Source organism: Lagopus leucura, unplaced genomic scaffold (assembly GCF_019238085.1).
Source record: "Lagopus leucura isolate 7727_CA_CO unplaced genomic scaffold, USGS_WTPT01 Super-Scaffold_100048, whole genome shotgun sequence".
Classification (NCBI taxonomy): domain Eukaryota; kingdom Metazoa; phylum Chordata; class Aves; order Galliformes; family Phasianidae; genus Lagopus; species Lagopus leucura.
The window spans coordinates 3,087,426-3,107,865 of NW_024962294.1; the positions used below are offsets into that span (position 1 = coordinate 3,087,426).

The window sequence follows — 20,440 nt, forward strand, 5'->3', positions numbered from 1 at the left end:
AAAAACAGCCAATAGAGCATCAAATAAAAACAGAAGGGACAAAATCCTCTGGAGCTGTGCTTAGAGAGCGTTCTTTGGGCCCTCTCTTCAAGATGCTGAGGAGCACAGAGGAGCTGTGGAGGCAGCTTCCTCTCACTGTGTGGATGGGCTGGGACAGATTTCTCCTTTTTGCACTAACTGGAGAACATATTGAAGGATACAACGAGCTTGTCTTTAGGCTCTTTTTTAATGCTGCCCATATATGTGTTGTTTGCGCCTCGTTCCAGGCATTAATTATGCAGAAATAATTGTCTCATCTGCAGAGTTATTGAGCGTGTGATTAAAAGGCGGCCAACTGACAGTGAGCATTGCTGGCCTGCCCTGCTGCTTCTCTGGGTTATGGAGGTGTTGGTGGCAACCCTACAGCAAATGCAGGGTGGAGGTTGGCCTTTCCAGCTGGCTTGAGCTGACATCCAGCATCCAGCCCAGGTATTTCCATGGCACCTCTCTGTGCCAGCTGGGTGGTGATGATATACAGCACTGAATACAAACATTGCAGCTCCTCTGCCTTGGAAAGAACACGTCTTGCAGAAGAGCTGAGGGCATTTGGTCGTCTTGGTATCAACGTTGGATGCTACATGTAATTCCTGCTGCAGAGGTGAACCTGCAGACATGTTGCCACCAGCAGCAGAACGAGTTAAAAATTAAAAGTCATGTTTTCAGTGGCATCTCTTTATGTTTGAAGTATCTGGAGACTTCTGGCTTCCTTATCTTACCCTCCTGTGTTTGGTTTTTCCTCATTTATTCAGAGGGGATGGGCAGCTCTAAATTGTGTGGCAGAAAACCCATTTATTTTCTTTGTTTTTAATTCACTCCTGAAAGTTCTGAAGAGATGAAACAGGTTCAGACCTGGCTTTGCTGTGCTGGATTTCCCACTTACAACTGAACTGCTTTATCACACACTTTCTCGTGCTGTTGCTGAAGTTTCTTGCCGCCTTCATTACCAACCTCATCCGAATTACTGCTAAACTTTGACAGCTTTCTGTTTGCCTTTGGGAGATTGCATTTAAAACAGTTTCTGCTGCAGAAATTCCTTTTCTGTAATTTTGTCAAGTTCTCATTTCTGGTATTGTTAGTTTTTCATCTCTGCTCCTTTTGGGATGAGGGAAGTCTCTTACCTCTCTTGATCAGCAGGGACACATCATCCCATGGGGCATCAGCTTTCGGGTTTCAGTGTTCTCAGAGTTGGGTCTGTGTGTTGGGGTGGGCATTTTTCATTTGAGGACCTTTATAATTTTTCAAAGTACTCTTGCAGCCCTCAAGATTGTTCTTCTCACCAGGGAGAATTTCTTTCTTGTCAGTTCAGGAAAACTGCTTAGCCTTCGCTGGAGGCATCAGTGTGCAAAAACTGGGAGGATTTTCAGGGCTTAGTAAAATCATTCATCCTTCTTGTGATGTTTGATTATCCAAAAAAACCCAACCTGCTACACCCCGAAACTGTATTTGCAGCTCCGGATAGAAATAATGAGAAAAAGATCAGTGCTGGAAAATAAAGGTGTTACATGAGAGAGTTCTAAAGGCAGAGATTGTTTCCGTACTAATTTAAATGTGCTCAGACTATCCTTGCTCTGATAGAGCCACGCAATGAAGGACACCGAAGTTATGCTTAATTCTAGCCATAGTGCTTTAATTTGAGTGTCTGATTACATAGGAATTCCATTTCTTCATGGAGCTGGAGGACAGGAAGGCACCGGTCAGTGAGCGCTGCAGAGCAGCGTGGTCCATGAGCGCAGCATTCCAGGTGATGCTCTTCACATCATGATTTCTCTGTGTCATACCTTGATTTCTAAACTCCAATCTGTGCTGTGTCCTGAAAGCAGGGGCTCAAGGAAACTAAGGATCAAGCTTTTCCCTACAGGTGAGAGCAGAGAACTTGCGTTGCCCTCATTGAGGCCCTCCTTCAGGCACCTGGAAGTGGAAGCTGCCCCATGTGGGTGTTAAAATTATCACTTTCTGACTAGGCTGGAACATTCCTTCTCTCTTGGCAGGCTGCATCCTGGTTGCTGTGGGAACCAACCCTTTTAATTTCCTGACTTCTGTGTACATCCAGAATTGTACTGCAGTGTGCTGTGTCACTAAGATAGCTTTGGGGGTTTGCGTGGATCAGAAAGCATTCTGTGTAGCACTTCCTTTCTTCAGCATCGCTTTGGTGCATCTCCAGGAGGGCACCTTCACGAGGTTTCCTGCTCACCTGCAATTCCCATCCACCTTAGTGAGTAATCACAGACTGAAAAGGAACATTTAGTCTTTCCCTTCTCAAGCCATTCCTAAGATACCAGATGTTGGGAACTCAGTAGAGCCATTCTACCCCCATGCTTTGGTTTTAAGACCCCTGCTGGTGTCTGACCCTGCTCTCCTGCTTTTTGCTTCCCTCCAAACTCTCCACATGAGCCCCTGTGTTTCTTGACCTGGATTCTGTTCTAGCTGAGGCTCCACCAGCATGGAGTGTAAGAGCCCTTCCACGCATCACTTGCAGCAAACCCCAGTTACCCATCCTGAGGTGAGGCTTGTTCCTTTTGCAACATTACACTGTTGACTTGAGCTGAATTTGCTGTAGTCCTGGCATCGTTCTTTGCAGAGTGCTGTCTAACCATTTATTCCTTAGGCTTTGTTCTTCCCTCTGGGTGAGATACTTTGTGTTCCAATCGGATTGCATCCTGGTTATTTCAGAAGATTTTCCCAGTTTTCAGGGCTATCTTGAAACATAATCCTGTTCTGTAAGACAGTGACGAGCATTTGGAGCCTTTCAGCTGCAGTCTTCTTGGTGTGACTTTCCCCTAATGGGAGGAGAAAGGAATATGGACAGATAGTTCCAAGTTGAAATGGCTTTGTGTGTTTCTGCTCATCAGCCTGGATGTGGTAATGGACCATATGCGTTCTCCAGACCCACTGCATTCACAAACAGTATGTATTTAGATCCTTTCCTTGCTCACCTAGCTCAACTCATGACCAGTAATGAGAGCTTCACTGTATCTGGTCTGAAAGCAGGTGTCCAGGTGCAGATCCTTCCATTCAGTTTCACAGTGAGCAGCATAAGTAATCCTATTAAACCCAAGTTTGAAACAAGAGGCAATTTCTTATCTCTCTGAAGCGTGCTCTCACAACTGGGCTTTGTTAAGGGCCAGAGTGTTTCTGTGAGCACACCATGGGAAGTGATGGTTGTTCACCTGGGCTGTGGGTGAAAACCCAAACTGTAAGATTTCAGAGCCTTGCCTACAAAGGCAATGTCTGTTTTGCAGAGCCTCTCCAGGATGAGTCTCATCTGCTGAGGGAAAGTGCTGCCCTGACTTACCTCTGACCATCTCCCTCTTGTGCTGTCACAGTGCTTTGGCCATAGATGCTTTCTGGGCTGTGTGATGGGAAGGTAGAAGGGCACCTTCTCCTTTATTATAATTGTCTCACCTTTGAATTCTAACATCAATTAGCGGCCTCTGCTCATTAACTGCTGCCTATATCTCTCAAAGTTCATGGATAATAGTTGCAGGTAGAATGTGTGTGCTTATTTTAATAGGCCTGTTGGGGCCCCTCGTGTAAATGATGCATGTCCTCAAGGAGATATATGACAAAGCAATCAATAACACATAATCAGGTTACCTTTAATCAGCCTGAAATTAATTTCAAGCATCCAGAAGAGAAGAGAGCAACAGTGTTTTGCCCACTGGTATTGCTGCTGTCATCTTCCCTTTCACCTCTTTGAACTGTTTTACCCAGAATTTCTCCTTGCTTGTCAAATTACCTCTTTTTCCCCACAGCAATCCCTGCCGGCTCACCGACAACCAAAACAAAGGAGAAAACCTCTTTTCCCAAAGGAGCATTTGAGCAAGTATTGCTTTCCATTTTCCACTGAGCTCTGCGTAGCCAACTTAGTCTGCCTGCAATAGAATCTGTGCCATGGGAAACTGAATACACACAGAGAGTGGATTTGCAGTAGCTCTTCTGAATTGAGAATTATATTCCTGAGGCTCAGGCAAACCACTTCTTGCTCTGTGGCACTCACAAGCAGACACAGTTTGATTTGAGCACTGGGGAATTTGGCGTTGCCTGATGATGGGATGTCACCTGTTGGTGGAGGATCACTAAGTGTCAAAAAGTGCTTGGAGAAATCGGGGGAAAAATATTAAACTGGGTGCTGCCAGGTATTAAATGCTTAATGATCAGTTGGCAATAGATGCTTACTATGTCATTCCTTCCACTGGAGGTAGTAACTACCTGAAGGACCATTACTGTGATGAGCAATTTGTTTTCATGCCAAACACCTTTATTTTCTTCTCCTCCTTTCTGTGAAGTCCAGATGCAGCGCCTTATTTGGAAAGCAAAGAAAGATGAGGTTGTCTGAAGGCCTGAAGAACCTTTCATTTTTAAGCTTGTGCTGCTAAGGAACAGATCATTTCTAATTCTTGAACTAATTTCATGTCCCCTTTCTCTCTCTTTGCTGCTTCCTTGTTGCTCAGATTTGGTTCACTTGAAAGAAAATAAAGTTACTCTGTGTTACAGCTATCAGGTTTACAGGTTAAAAAATAACAGTGGATAATGAGAGTGGTCCAGAGTGGGTAGGGAGCTCTGACCTAAATACAGATCAATACCTCAGAAGGACCAGGCTTCCAACCATTCATTTTGTCTCATCCAGAGCATCCCACAGAGAGGACTGGTAAATGTGCACTGCAGAGCACGTTTTCAAGGAGCTGTTCACCGTGGATCTTGTTGCTGAGATCACCTTGAGATGTGTAGAAGCCTGCATGAAGGTTCCCCCCAAAATTCTGCCATTGTCCACAATCCAGAAGCTGTGTGGTGGGGAGTCAGCATCCCTGGAGGTGCTCAAGATGTTGTACTGAGTGAGGGATGTGGTTTAGGGAGGGGATGGTGGTGGTCAATGGATGGTTGGACTGGGGGATCTTAGAGGTCTTTTCCATCCTTTGTGATGCTGTGTGGCCACAGCTCCCTGCCACCACAAACCTCTACATGGATGTCAGACGTGGAGTCTGGTCTCCAAGCAGTAGAAATGTTCAAAAAGAACCAAAGGGAACAAGAAAAGGAGCGCTCAGAGACCACTGCTGGTCAGACTGCTGTTTTAACAAGGCACTGATGTTCATCAAAGCTGGTTCAATCTTTTGAAGCCTTCACCACCAGCATGATGAGAAGAAGGGATCTCAGTATTTTTCGTTCTTGTTTTGCCCTGTGTTGCCAACTCTCCGAGAGGTGGAAATAAATAGCCACTAATGACTGGAGTCTTCTGTGCCTGAATAGTTAACAGGTTTGTCATACTTGGTAAGAGCTGCATCGTAATTTTTATTCCTAACAAGATTTCAGCACTAATTTTTGTTCTGACAAATGTGATGTGACATGGGAACAGTGGGAGTCGGGGCCTTTCGTTTTCGATCTGGGTCTGCGTTGCACTGATCTGAGTTCCATCCCCTCTCTCTCTTGCCTTTCACTTGCAAACTCGGTGATTAAAATTAGCAGAAAGCTTTTTGACACTCTGTCCTGTAGCCCTTACACAACTCTGCTGTATGCAGGGTGAAGTACGATGGCTTCCTCGCGATTTGTACCTTTCATGTCAAGCATTGGCACAATGCATTCCTGTATGGATATATATAATTGTAAATGGCTTTGTTGGAAATGAAGGAGCTGATTTTTCTTCGCTGAGAAGTTTCATAACGAATGATGTGCCACATGGCATGGCAGGGCCCCCTGGGCTCTGTCTCCAGCACTTTAGAGACAATGTTCTTCAGCTTCTTGGCTTGCTGTAGTGTCTTGGTGCATTGGCACTGCCTCCTGGGTGGCTGTGATGCTGAGGTTATCTGGGGCTTCCATCTGTCTCTGTGGCAGTTCGTACCAGTAGTGTGACTGTAGCATGGTTTGGGTTGGAAGAAACCTTAACCTGCTTTGCTCTGCCCCTGGCAGGGACGCCTTCCACTGGATCAGGCTGCCCACGACCCCATCCAACCTGGTTTTACTTTTAATTCATTATCTTCTGTTCCATCCTTACGTTCCCTGAAAAAGAAGCCCCTACTCAGCTTTCCTGTATGCCCCATTGGACCACACCACCACTTGGTTGGGCTAGTGGCTGCTGTCTGACCCCCTGAATGTGCAACTGCAAAGCGGTGTCCATTAGCTAGGAGAGCTCTTTGGAGCTGGGAATCCCCTGGGGAGGAGAGCATGCAGGAATGTTTTGTGCAATTCTGGAGAGAGATCCTGAAATGTTAGCTGCTGCACCAACTGTCCCTTCTCCTTGGGCCTGCTGTTGTCCATTCTGCTTAACACAGAGTCTTTGAGGAAGGATGGAGGTGAATGAATCATGCTTTGTTGCTGGTGAGTCACTCTGTTGCCTCAGGATCCTCTCTTCCCTTGTCAGTGAGTCACTGACACCTTGTTAGAGCAGCCATAGGCCGCAGGCCCTGCTCCCACTTACAGGTGTGCAGTGGGGCTTTTTTGGGATGGCAGCTGACAAGATGGTGTGAGGCTCAGGGTCCAACACCTGCAAGCTGAAGCTTGCCTCACTTACAGGCAGCACTTTGGTGGGTGGAACTGATGGAGCAGCAGCACAGCCAGGGAAGGTGAACCACTTTCTGAACTCAGTCAGAACTGCTGTTTGTTTCCTGGTGCTCAGGGAACGCATTGAAAATATCCTGGATGCTTTTGCAAGTGCTCTGCAGTCTGTTTGTCATTTTTCTTTCTTCGGAATCCACTTCTGACCCTCTTCCCTGGCTTTTGTCCTTTGCTCTCTGCTCCTTGGTCACAAAGTTGCTGTTAAATCTGTGCAGTGCTGTGTGCTTCACCTTGCACTGTAGGCTGCCGAAGTGGAGACTGAGGTTGTTCTGAGCTGAAGGTTTTCACCTTGGCTGCAAGAAGCTGTATAAAAACTTGTGGCTGTCTCTGATGTGACTGTGTTCTGTTCTGCATAGCTTGCAGTGAGGCCGAAGGAGAGGAAAACCAAGGGTATGGTTTGCTGACAGGAGGTGATTCTTTGCCTTCTGTACAGCGGGTTGTCTTGCCTCTTAAAAACTTTAATCCTGCCCTCTTTGTAATGGAGCAGCTCTCCTGTGGTGTGAGAGCAGCACTTGGACCTATCCCAGCACAACCAGCAGCAGTCCCATGGTTGGTAAGCACAGACAGGTGGGATGTGGTCGCTTCCGTTGGATTACACATGTGGAACTGGTGGTTTTTGAAAGCGTCACCAAGTCAGATATAAACCCTCATTAATCTGCTAATGATCAAACGTGAAGTTTCTGTTGTGGGTGTGTTTCACTGGTCTGTTTGTGCCGGAGTTGGTGGGTTTGATTTGCTGATGATGGGTAGCTGTAAGGAGGTTCACAGATGCAACAGCAGTTAAGTTCCCACTGTTGGTGTAAGTCCCAGCTTGGTGCTTTGCAGTGCTTTTCAAGTTGTAATTGGTCTTTGCATGCTTGGCAGGTGGTGGGCTGGTGTTCTCCACCTCTGACTGCCTCTCATGGCCTCCCTTTAAACTACACATGGAGAAGGGTGTTGTTTCCTTTTCTCCTCCCCACAGGGGCTTGCTGGGAGCCTGAAAAAGGAGCAGGGCTGTGAGATGTGCAAGTGGGTGAAACCTGTGCATGTGCCAGGGGACCGTGTTTATTGAGATTTGATGTGTGTCTTCCAAAGCATCGCCCTTCTGGTCTGCTGAGTGTGTGTTGAACCTCACAGTGAACCTTTGGGAGCGTGCTTTGTCCTGCAGACTCCTGCTGCTGGTGGCTTTAATGGGTACCTGAGCTAGCAGACACCAGAAAGGAGTCAGGGATAGAGTGGGAGCAGGGGATCCTGAGGCCTTCTATTCAGCTGATGGACCTCAAACTGGGAGGAGCTGCTGTGAGCTTTATGGGTGGTTTCAAAGGCCCCTCTGAGATAGTGTCAGTTGAACAGTCTGGCTCCTTTGGCTGACATCACAGTGTGTTCCCACAGAGGCTCCAGGGGGGACATACAATGCCTCCTTCTCTCTGCAGCACGCTCCATTCTGCACCTTTCACAGGCGTTATGTTAATTAATGTAACGTTTGTTCGTGATTGCTGTGGCAGTGCTCACAAGTGAGGGGATGGATGGTGATCGCCCTGGGTGGGTGGGAGTGGGAACAGAGCAGCCTTGTTGCATACATGGCTGTCTCCTTTCTTCTCGTGCATAAAAGAGCGAATGCTCGCAGCTTGGGACGCAGTGGTACGGGACCTCCTTCAGTCTGAGGGGCCGCAGAGATGAATGTCTGTGTTGCTTCCATGAGCTGCTGCAATCTCCCACAGATGGAGCTTCAGGCAGAGCCCCTGGTGCTTGCTGCCATACTGCAAAGTCCTTCAGTTAAAAATACCGTGATCTCCATGCAAGCCTCACCTTGTTCTGCCTGAGCTCCCAGTTTTCCCTTGGTCCTCACCAAAAGCTTCCTCCTCCCCATTCACGATGGCCATGCACTCTCATGGGGCAATGGAGGGGCTCATGAGGATCCCAGAGCTTTGTCTGCTGGGCACATGCTGTCCTGTTGGCCACCAGCTGTGCCGTGACCTGCCTCTTCCAAGCAAGGTGTAGCTCTGCTCTGAGCCAGCTGTGCATCAGGATCAGCAGGGTGGGAGGATTTTATTGGCACACAGGACCTGAGATTCATAGAGGCAGACAGAAACTCAGACACAGAGTCTTGTTAAATGTCACTGCTACCTTTTCTGGGCACCTTTGGGAGGTTTGCATGTGAGGGTTTGTGCTTCAGAACCCTCTCAGCAGGAGTGCAATGAGGATGGAAGCGGCTGCTGGGCAGGGGAGTGTCAGCAAAAGTCAGAAGTGATGCTGGGTTTTGATTCCTCCTCCTTCCAAACCCGCTTCCCCTTTGGTTATATCCATTGCATTGCATTGTATAGAACGTGAAAGGGGATTCTTTTTTAACATCTCTCAAAGTAATCAGCACGGCAAGCAAATATCCCTGCCGTTATCAATGGCTGTGTGTGTGATCTAACAACCGTGCCTGGATGTGTGCAGCACTGCCCTTGGACAGCTGAGTGCAGCCCCAGCCATTGGACACTGTGCCATGAGCTCTGTCGTGATCTGATGGAACAAAGTCCAAGCAGAGACCTGGAAGGAATATCATCAAATTAAACAGACCCAATTAGTGTTATTGGAATGGTCGCAGTAACAGGCTGTGCCTCCGGCACTATTGCCCTTCCTTCTCTTTGTGAAACATTTTGCTTGTGTCCATGCTGTTTCTCTCCTTGATGTATAAATATATATATATATATATATGAAGACATGATCATTAATACTGAAGAAGCATTACAGTTGATAAAGAGAGCTCTGACTGCAGCAATGCTCTCATTGCTGCTTTTGGAAAACACACCACACAAACCTCAGCTCAGTTGACTTTTTTCGTAACCATCAGTTGATGTAGTGGCTATTTGATTCCATCTATTGCATGCTGGAAGATAGCTTCAGTTAGATGAACATTTTGCAAGCCTGGTAGGAATAAATGGATTTCTAGAGACTGCCTTCATCTCTTCTCCACAGTCCCTGTTTTTTCATGCAGACAGCGTCCGAAATCCAGCAATCGGTAGCTGAGCAGTGAAGTCTTGGTTGGGTTTTTATTAAAGCAATGATGTGCTGACTGGCTGAAAAGTGTCAAAACTGCAGGCTTGTAACATCAACAAAATAAGGCAAGGATGCCTTTTGCACAGGATATGAGCGCTGAAAGCATAAATGAGCCCTGCAAGAGATGGGAGGGTCTGAGCCCTTCTTTGGGTGAGGGTGTGATGTGTATCAGACACTGTCACTTTTTAGTGAGAAAAGCCAAATACTGAAGATTTATGACATGCCTCACCTTTGCCTTCCTCTCTTCTCTGCAGCCGTTCCTTAGTTGGGTTTTTTTCTCAAACAAAACTACAGCTGAAGTAGAACTGAAGGTGTTGCAGAAGTGCCAGCCTGGTGTGGGCAGGCTGGGATTGCTGGCAGAATGCGGGGTGGTGTTTTAAAGTCAGGTAGGCAGACAAAGGAGCTGATGGGAGCCAAATCAAAACATCACCATGCTATGGCCCTGCTGCACTGCGGGATGATAGCAAAGCTTCAAAGACAGCAAACTGCTGTCTTCCATGTCCTCTGTCATCCCCAGAGGCACCCACAGCTCAGGCTGTGGTTCGCGTGTTGTGCTAATGGGAAACCCTGGGTTGTGATGTGGTGGAAAAGTACTTTGTGCCCTGGATAATGAACACTGCATCAGGATACAATGATCAGAGTCCTGTCCTGGTGCTCCTGCACAGTGCAAACGTGGTTCTTTTTCCTCAGAAGAGGGCTGTGCTTAGGACTGAATTAGGAAGAGGCTGTATTGGGGTTTGCAGCTGAGCAAAGGTTAGAATTGGAATTGCCTGAACGTTTTGTCTGAGACGAGCTGAGAAACAAGTCCAAGGATTGCAGTCATGACTGATGTTTAGAGTATGGATCTTGAGCTGTTCTTTGGAGGTTATTTCTGAACAGGATCGGGCCTTTGAAAGTTGACTTCTCAGAGCAATATCTTTTGGGTGGCAGAGCTCACAGGTCCTCCCAGAAGATCTCAGCCGAGGCTGTGGTCACTCTGGGTCCCATCCAGAGATCCCCATTGCTGGGACTAGGAGGGCCTGCTTGTCTCAGCTCCTGCAGAATCATGTAGAGACAAAAAAAGGAGCGCTTTCATCACACTGTTCTGCTTGCACTGCAGGAGGTCTTCGAGGAGCTACGGTGGTAGATGCCTTAGATACTCTGTACATCATGGAACTGGAGGAGGAATTCCAAGAAGCAAAAACATGGGTGGAGAAGAGTTTTGACTTGAATGTGGTGAGTCAATTACTGGGAGTGCCCGTCTGCATCACAGAAGCCTCGCTGCGTGTTTGGCCAGTTCTAATTGCAGAGCCTTTTTAAGAGTCATTTCACAGAATCACAGAATTGTAGGGGTTGGAAGGGACCTCCAGAGATCATCGTGTCCAACCCCAGTTTGAGGAGGGGAGCTTTGAAGGGGGCACTACTTTTGGAGCGAGCTACATAGACGATCACTGCTGTCCTTTCCAACCCAAACCATTCTGTGATTCCCAGGAGAGCTGATGGAATCTCATCAGTGGAATACAGAGAGTGTTCAAATCAAACCACAGCTCCAGCTCTTCTGTTTGAATGCCAGCTTCGTTGTCTGCCACGGAGAAAAATGCATGCAGCTGCCTCATCGTGTGGGTGGGCACGACTGGCATTCTCACATGTTCATAAAAGGAAGACTGCATTTGATAAATTGGGTGGATGCTCTCAGCGTTACTAAATCGATAAACAAGGGACAAAATCAACTGGGAAATAATTCATCTGGATCTCATAAAAGCTTTTAATCTTAGTCTGTGGAATAGGCTGATCTGCAGAGACAAGGATGAATGCTGAGGGTTGATTGGTGGTGTCAGAAAGCCCAGCAGAGAGGAGCAGAGAGGTTAATTCAAAATTGTTCTGTGCAAGTGGCTCTGACAGTCCCAAAGAGTGAGGCAGGGACTCCCAAGGCCCAGTTGGAGACTGGATGCCCTACACTGCCTCTTGCCATTTCAGGTGTCATCTCAAGGGAGCATTTGCTCTGGTTTGTAGCCTGCAGAGGGAACAGCCTGGTGCACAGGGCTGGGTGTCCCTTCACTTTGCCCTGCTCACTGAAAGTGCTGTGTTGGCAAAATATCTTTCCGTTTTGCGGCTTTACGCGTTTGCATGTGGGTAGGAATCATTTATCATGCAGACCGACCAGCTGGGAGCCCGTGTTCTGTTTTGAATGCAGTCCTTCTGACATTTGCTGATCGTCGGTTGGGTGGGTAGAGCAACACTTGTTCCAGGTGAGTGGCTCTTGAGTGATTGATTCAGTGAACTGTATCCATCTCTGTCTGCTGTCTCTGGTGCAGATGGCTGTTGTGCAGTTTGTCTCTCCCTAAGCATGCCCAAGACTGCATGCACACTGTGGGCCTTTCTGATCCTGCAAACTGGGCTGAGTCCTTGAATGACAGAACCTTCCTTGTGCAGGAAGTGCTTCAGTCTATTGAATGCAATGCAGTCTTCACCAAAAAGTAGAGAGCGTTCTTCCACGTGGCTGTGCAGTTTGTTCTTTAAAACACACTTCTGGTAGAGATTTGCAAAGTGTAATCCAAGACAGAGTTGAATGGCTGGGCAATAAATCCTCCTTAACTGGTTTAGATATTGTTAGCAGGAGATGAATGGGCAGTTTGGGTGCTTCTCTTCCCCTTGGGCTCCTGCTATCGCTGTAGAGCGAACAAAGTGCATTGAGATGGGAAGGTGTGCTGCAGTAGCACTGGGAGACTTGGGGATCTGCCTGCAGTCTGCTCACTTCTGCTGCTATTTCTGTGTGTGGCCTTGGCAGTCAGGTGTATCGTTTTGTGTTTTCAGAATGGAGAAGCATCCTTGTTCGAGGTGAACATCCGCTACATCGGAGGACTGCTGGCTGCATACTACTTAACTGGAGAAGAGGTTTGTGCCAGCAGCTCTGTGTATCACACTGTTAGCAAGACTGAACTGAAAGGTTTCTCCAGCAGCTTTTCTCTGAGCACCAGATGATCTCACCATAACAGCAGGCTAAATCTGTTGATTTGTGTATATTGAAACGCCACTCATATTTAATTCTCGTGTAATTGCTTTGAATGGCTCATTTGCACAGGCTTTTCCTGTTGGTGAGCAGTTTGGATACGTTGCTCCCCACTGAAATGCCACTTGCAGTGATGTTGTGTTTATTGCTGTTCCTTTGTATTCTAAAGTGGGCAGTATTACATCAAACATCACTCCGAGTCCTGCTCCAACCAAAGGAAAGCAACTGGTCAGGGGCAATTGCTCCAAACTTTGTCTGAACAGTCTGCAGCATTTATTTGTGAGATAAAGTGCCTTGGGACACAGGGAAGGAGGGCCTGTCAAGCTGCCAGGCAGGGTTCCTATGTTCTGCCAGCTCTTGTGACAGTGGTGCAGCTCCATGCAGTGTGCTGGTGCTGGGGGCTGAGCCCACACTGTGCTGTGATGGAGCGGCCATTCGTGGGTGCTGCCTTCCTCCTGCAGTGCTGGTTAAAGCAGGAGGCTCTCACTTCCACTTCCCTTCTTTCTCTCAATCCTGACAGAGGTGAGGACTTAGTGCTGTAATCTGTTCTGTAATACAACCAGACTGGAATTTTACATCTGGCTGTAGGGAGATTAAGAGGTCATTGCTTTGCTGCAGAAGTCTTAAGGAAGCAACAATTCTGCTCCATGGGGGGAGTTTTGTGAGTGAAAGAGCTGTAAGACTGGCTATTAAATGAGAGTTTAGCTCTTGTGCCATATGCTGACTGTGTTTTAGTAGGATGGGACGGTTCATCACTGCAAAGTGGCACCATTGATCCTTGCAGCCACACTGTTAATTGGGTTGCATTTAAATGACTTCCAGGAATGAATTCTGTCTGTAATTTCTGCCTGGGCAGACTCTCAAAGTGCCCAGACTCTCTCGTGCCCTCACTCAAGGCCATGCCCAGTCACAGCTTCAGCAGGCTTCAGGTCAACAGCAAAAAGAAACCACGTTAAACTGTAGAACTCCAGCAGTGACCTCTGGAAATGCAGCCAGGGCAGCACCTGCCATACACTCACCAGGTTCAGCCTGGCAAAATGCAAGTCCCTGTCTTCTGGCTTTGACTTCTGAATCAAATCCCTACTTCCTTGTAAGCATATCAGTAGACTGATAGCCCCCAGGAGAGCTCAGGTTTCCTCAGTGCTGTAATTTTGGAGCAGTAAATTCCTTCTTTCTTGGAATTACTGTGACAGCTTGGGCTGATACAGGAGGGGGGTAGAGGTAAAAGGCTTCTGTTTTATCTCTTAAGTCACCTACAAGCTTCTCTTGATCTGGACTAAGCTCTGGAGCAAAGATTAGTGCTTACAGCAGTTTGTTCCAAAATAATTATGTATGATGATTTCGTGCTGCAAGGCACCATAAGCTGTAATTTGATTTGAAAGCTCAAAAACTCAGGCATTATGAATGGGAAGGGAACAGCTTAGCCATAGAACTATGAATCCCTCATGGAACTGAGTTGCAAGCTAAAGATTGATCCTTGGAAATTATGTTTTTTGTGTCTAGAGTTAACAGCAGGTAGACGAACATGTTGTAAATCTGACAGGGCTTCGCCCTAGAAAGATGTATTTTGATTTTAATTCAGCGTGCACTTCCACACCAGTAAAATCATGGGATTTGTCCCAAAAGAACAACCTTTGGGTCAGTTCAGATCACTGAAATTTGTTGCTGGGGTATTTGGGGCATTCTGTGTGCTCTCATACAGCTTGAGGGTTTGGCAGGTGACTCGAGAACGGATTTTTTGGAGGATATTTCAGTAGACAGCTGAGTCCATCCACTTTTGGTTCAAATCTGTCACGCAGTGGATCTGTGAGTGAAGTGGTAGAGCTGTGTGGTGTACAGTGCTGTTAGGTTTTTATAATGGTTAGTTTGAACAGGTGGGCTTGAAAGAATCCAAGGTGATTGGTGTTCGTGAGCAGTCCATCAGACACTGATCCTCTCTTTTTCTCTTAACAGGTGTTCAAGAGTAAAGCTCTGGAACTCGGAGAGAAACTTCTGCCAGCTTTTAACACTCCCACTGGTATCCCACGTGGCGTCATAAATCTGGGCAGGCAAGACACGTGTCCTTACCAGCATGTCATTTTATTATTGAATGTAAAAGACCAGCACCCAAGCAGGAGCAGCAGCACCTTCTCAGAGCTGCCCCCCCTCTAGTGCAGATTCTTCGAGGTCATTTGTTTTGCCAGCTCAGAACCAAGAAGTGCCTTGGCAGAGACTGCAGGTGACTCAAAGCCAGCTGTGTTTTATTAATGTTGGACTATCCACAGTTTCTTCCTCTAATTCTTGGCAGGCCTCCCTGCTGCAGTAGCATTTTCTTCATTCTCATTTTCTTTGAAAGGTTATTTGTAGTCTGTTTTGCAGTGTACCCAATCAGATGCATATGAATTTATCCAGGTTCAGTTTTTGGAGAGATTTGGAAAGAAACAGGATGGGACTGACTGACTTTTTTGCTGCTAGAAAGGGCAGAGATACTGATCCTCTGCTTCTCTCCCTGCTGGCAGCACTCAGCCAGGTGTGTAGCCTTCAACAGCATTTGATTTGCCACAGCATTTGATTTCAGGTAGGTGGTGGCCTCCTGCTGGAGGGGAGCTTTAGGAGAACTGGGTTAAATGGCTTGTTGAAGGACGCTTGGAAAAGAGAGGCAAACTTGCAGGCTAGACTCCCAGTCTCTGATTCCCACCAGCAGACATTGTTCCCTGCCAATAAGGGCTCATTGGTTCTTGATGCCTACTGACAAATTCCCCTGGCTAAAAGCTGCATGCCAGCTGAGGCACAGACAGCAGGAAATGTGGGTTAACAAAACCTTTCATCCTCCCCTCTTGCAAAACTCAGAACAGCAGCCATGAAAATCGTTACTCATCTCTCAGCCCAGATCTCCTGTTTGGCTCCCATCTGTGAAGTGCAAGACTGTCAGATGTTTGGCTCGTGGTGATCCATTGCTTAAATCCCACTGTCACCCTTTGGTTGTTCCATCTGCATGTCGTTCTACTGAAAATTCAATCCACTGCCACCAGGACTTGGTCTCTTTTTACAGAGGAGACATTTTGCTTCTTCTGTAACTGATAAGGACTCGACATAGACTAACCTTTCACAGAAATGCCAAATCCTCCCGTGCCCTTTGTGAAGACAATTGAAACCATCTGTGTCTGGCTAGACATTCCCCAAATGTTTTGCTGATGACCTTTTCTAAGTGCAAAGAAAATAAGAATGAAACTGAGCCTGCAATCCGCCACGTTACTGGCATGAGCTCTGGCATCAGGGCTACGAATCTGCTGTGAGGGCTTGGAGTGACAAGTGATTTAGCAGTAAGGATGACGTGAGCTAAATCTGTTGTCTTACTAGTGCTGGAACGTGATGAACAGCCAGAGGCCATGAGGGAGTTATTCGGTTTGAGATAGCGTGGGGAAATGGAAACTGAGCAAAGAAGTGATGCTGTGAGAACCCGAGTGCCAGGGCCAAGCCAGAGCCCAGAAGAGCTTGGCAAGAAGGGATTGCCTCACCAGTTCAACATCTCCAAGCAGATCCTAATTGCAGAGATCTCATCAGCTCGAAAGCACAGGTCTTGTGGCATGTGTAGGCTTTTGTTGGTGGTAGCTTTCATAGGTGGGTAGGAACGGTGTTCAGAAATGTGAAACAAACAAAAGTTGGCTTTAAGTCAGTTTTTGAGGACCCAAATAGAGAGATATCTCCATCCCCTCTTCCTATAGCGAGCTCCTTTCTCCGTTCCTACACCTCACAGGGCATTTTCCTCTTGTCCCCTCCCCAGTGCTGGGTTTCCCTATGGCCATGTGTTTTCACACAGGCTTCAGTATCGTATCCCATAGAGGATATTGGTTTCCATCCTGGCATGATTGCCACGTTGTCTGCCAGATCCTGGAGTACATCATCTTCTAAAAGCTGCTGTTCTGCACTGTGTGTTATGCTTTGATTTCTCTCCTGTTCCAGCTCCCTGGCTCCTCTTCTTCACAGCTTCCCTAAGCTCTCTGCGTTCCCAAATCCTTCCTCATCTCCCTCCTCTCCTGGTCTCTCTTTTGGCCTGGCACCATTTTGCTGCTTTGAATTGAGGGAAGATGGTACAGTCGCTTTTGGTGTTGCTGCACTGGGCAGTGTTTAAGGAAAAGGGGCTGAAGAAGCACCTTCCTTTGTCTTGCAGATGAGGATCCTTGAAAAGGTGGTTTCTTCTGAGATGCTGTAAAACAGGGCATGTATGAAGATCCAGTTTGTCTAGTCTAATGCTGAAAAAATGTTTTCGTGCACGGGGTCATTTTCAGGCTGTTCTTTAACCCCAGGGCAAATAGCAGACATACTCTGCTTCCTCCAGACCACTTCTCCCTGAGTTTTACTGTGATTTGTCACCCAGAGCTTGGATTCTTGGCAGCAGGGTCCCTGCAGGCAGTGGCTTGCTGCATTTTTTTGGGTGGAAGTTCCCAGGGGAGGGTTGTCAGCCACTGTGATCCCAGAGAGCTGCTGTTGCAATTAACACAGCCTCATTCAGCTGCTTCTGAACTCTCATCTAAACTAGCTCAGGAAGCAGTTTGCTCGTGAGGTCATATTTGTTACAGTCTGCCTTCAGTGCAGAAATTGGTGATATGAAAGAGAACACCGAGCAATTAGGGATCAATTAGTACACTCATTAGTACACTCATCCTAGGGACAGCACTGCCAGGTTCAGCAGATGTTTCCAACATGTCCCTCACACCAGTGTTACTCTGGGCAGAACTCTGAGCCTTTCAGCCCATCCATAAATGCATTCATCCATTAATACCTGATGTTATTGGGGTACCCATTTTAGCTGTGATGTCTTCAAAGCAAAAATTGGTCATAGAGCATCCTGACCCTCTGGAGGGAAGCCTGATGGGTGGCAGTGAGTGACTGAGCTGCCTGAGGCTGGGAGCATATTGCTTATCTAATAGCTTTTTTTGCCTGGAGGTGAAACAAACTGCTCTGGACCTGGCATGGATTTCTTTACATGACATGGAGGAGAAACCTTTTTTGCCTCAGAAAGATTGTTGGTTTTAGCCTCTCATAAACAACATAAGCACTTCTGTTTTCATAGCCTGGCTTTTAGATGCTATCTGCTGCTCTCCCCCAGAAACACTGGAAATGTGCTGCCTCATCTGTACCAACCACAAGCAGTTCTTGCAGAGAGCAGTGAAAATAAAAGCCATGCTGCTTCTGAGGTAGCTCAGCCACACTTCCCTCAGCAAGAACCTGCAGAGGCTATTTTGACCCATGGGCCGTGAGGTCACCTTCAGGGTCTGTGCAGCTTTCAGAGAGCTGCAGAGCTGCAGTCTGGGGCAGTGGAGTACAAGAAGGAAAGGTGTGGTTTGCACTGGGGCAGCGGGGTGACCTCAGGCTTTGACTGTGTTTTCCTGGCACTGAAGGCTTCCTTTTCTCTCCTTGCAGCGGCATGAGTTGGAGTTGGGGTTGGGCATCTGCCGGAAGCAGCATCTTAGCAGAATTTGGTACCTTGCACTTAGAATTCCTGCACCTCACCGAGCTCTCTGGCAACCCAGTGTTTGCAGAAAAGGCAAGTACTCCCAGCCCCATCGTTGGAAACTTCATCCTTGTGGGGCAGGGTTGGAGTAGAGCAGCACTTTGGTTTGCCTGCAGCAGGGAGCATGGCAGCTCTCCCCTCTTCCCAACACCAATACAGCTTGCAGAGCAGAAACCTTCCAGAGTGGGACGTGAGTTTGGAAACTTCTATCCTGCAGGGTGCAAAGGTCACAAGACTCAGAGCATCCTATGCACCAGCTCCCTAAAAGGGCCACTAAGAGCTCTTCTCGTGGGTCCATTGCACCAATTGGCTCTGTAAGGCATTAACCTCAATGTTTCCTCTGAGCATTTACATTTGCTGCTGGCCCCTTCATCTGCCTCTTTCCATTACCTGTAAGGCAGGAAGGGAGAAGTGAGCACTGAAAACATGAGTGCAAGAAGATGTGACACTGACAGCCAGAATTGCATCTGTATTCCAGGTTCAAACTGTGGTATTTTGAGCCCAGGAGGGCTCACCCAGGAGGGGAGTAAACTCTTCAAAAGGGCTGACAACAGCAGGACTAGGGGAAATGGTTTTAAGTTGAAGGAGGGAAGATTTCGGTTGGATGTTAGGGGGAAGTTCTTTACAAGGAGAGTGGTTAGGCCCTGGAACGGGCTGCCCAGGGAGGTTGTGGATGCCCCGTCCTTGGACGTGTTTAAGGCCAGGTTGGACGGGGTCCTGGGCAACCTGATCTGAATGTGGATGTTTGGTGGCCCTGCCAGGCAGGGGGGTTGGAACTACATGATCCTTGGGGTCCCTTCCAACCCGGATGATTCTGTGATTCTGTGAGCCAAACCAAGCCACTGTCCCCAGTGTAACATGTTTTCCTCTTTGTCTCTTACACCCGTGGAGTTGTAAGGACAGAACTTTTCTATTGGACTCCCCTGAGCTGCCCATGTCTGCTGTGTGCTACAGAGATTGTGAGCCATTCATCTTTATACCCTCTGAGAGAGAAAACGTAGGATGATAGGGGCTCAAACAGCTCATCCTGTGGGAAATGACTTCAGAGAAACAGATCAACTCATTAATTTGCAGCTTGAGACTTGTGTGATTTTAGCAGGAATGAAATCCATCTGTGTCTTTATTCAAACACCGTGCTACAAAAATTCAGTAAATATTATGCAGCCTGACGACTTGGTTGGAAGCATCAACTGCAGTCTGTAGCCAGCTTTTACGCACAGATTGTCTGATTTTATAAAAGGTTTATAGAGCATATTAGCTGCTCTGTGGGCTTTAGTAGAATATTTATGCTGCTTCTCATTTAATGATGTCCCTTATGGGAAAGGCTTGTTGGATTTAATTGGGGTGAAGCCAAGAGAGGCTTTGGAGTGTAAAACTTCTCGAGCATGTAAAAGGGGCTGTTGGTTGTTGAAACTGAAGGCATCAGCTCATCTCATGGAGTGACCACATGGTGAATGTAAGTATGTGTGAGTCACTCATCCCTGCTGCTCCCGTCCATTTCTGTCTTGAAAAATGAAATCACCTTCCACCTCCCATCCATTTCCTTTGGGATTCTTTCTGACCCAGTGCTGGGAAACTGCTTCTGATGGTTGCAGAACTGGGGCCTTGCAGGGTTTGTAGGACCACTGTTAGAATCCCACAGAACTGGACAGCACTGAGGAGTGCAGCAGGAAGGTCTCTCACTGCAGAACCACATCATGAGGTTCTGCTTGCATGGTTTGCAGTGCTGTGGGCTGTGCTCAGCCAAGGGTGACACTGGTGAGTGGCAGAACTCTCAGCGATGGTGAGAACTACTGACAGTGTTTCTTTCCAGCAGAGAAGTAACACGGTTCCTGTCTCTGATCTCTCCTAGGTGCTCAACATCCGTAAAGTCCTGAAAAGAGTGGAGAAACCACAGGGCCTTTATCCCAACTTTCTCAGCCCAGTGACGGGGAACTGGGTGCAGCGTAGGTATCAGTTTGTGCTCATGGTGCATTTTGGTCTGTGCTTCTGTTTTAGGAAGCGATGGTCAGGGTCAGAGATTGGCTGAGCAGTGTCCCAGCAAAGTATCTTGAGTGAGTGCAGCCGTCTGTTCAACCAGATCTGTCTGTGAAGAAAGAAAATAGGCTTCTGTGTTTGTCCCAAGGATTGATCTTCCCACTCATTCCAAAGCAGTTCAGCTTTCCCTCCACATTCATCTCTGCAGAGCTGCTGTGAGATGTTGCACCTGAAAAACCAATTTCCAGTCTTCTACTTCGCCCCTGCAGTGCTGCTTCCTTTGTGCTATTCCCAACAGCTGATGTGACACCTCCCCAGAAGCAGCCCTAATGCCTGCTATTCGTTGGTGCTGAGAGGAGGAGTGCCTGCCT

General features: G+C 47.4%; 1 protein-coding gene across 1 annotated transcript in view; it reads left to right on the forward strand.

Moving 5' to 3' along the window:
- Positions 1 to 20,440, forward strand: part of MAN1C1 (mannosidase alpha class 1C member 1) — a 42,872-nt gene that overhangs the window by 14,881 nt on the left and 7,551 nt on the right. The window contains exons 3-7 of the mRNA XM_042885008.1: positions 10,709 to 10,824; positions 12,403 to 12,483; positions 14,552 to 14,646; positions 18,002 to 18,125; positions 19,945 to 20,038. Of these exons, the coding sequence (XP_042740942.1) occupies positions 10,709 to 10,824; positions 12,403 to 12,483; positions 14,552 to 14,646; positions 18,002 to 18,125; positions 19,945 to 20,038 (510 nt within the window). The remainder of the gene's footprint in view (positions 1 to 10,708; positions 10,825 to 12,402; positions 12,484 to 14,551; positions 14,647 to 18,001; positions 18,126 to 19,944; positions 20,039 to 20,440) is intronic.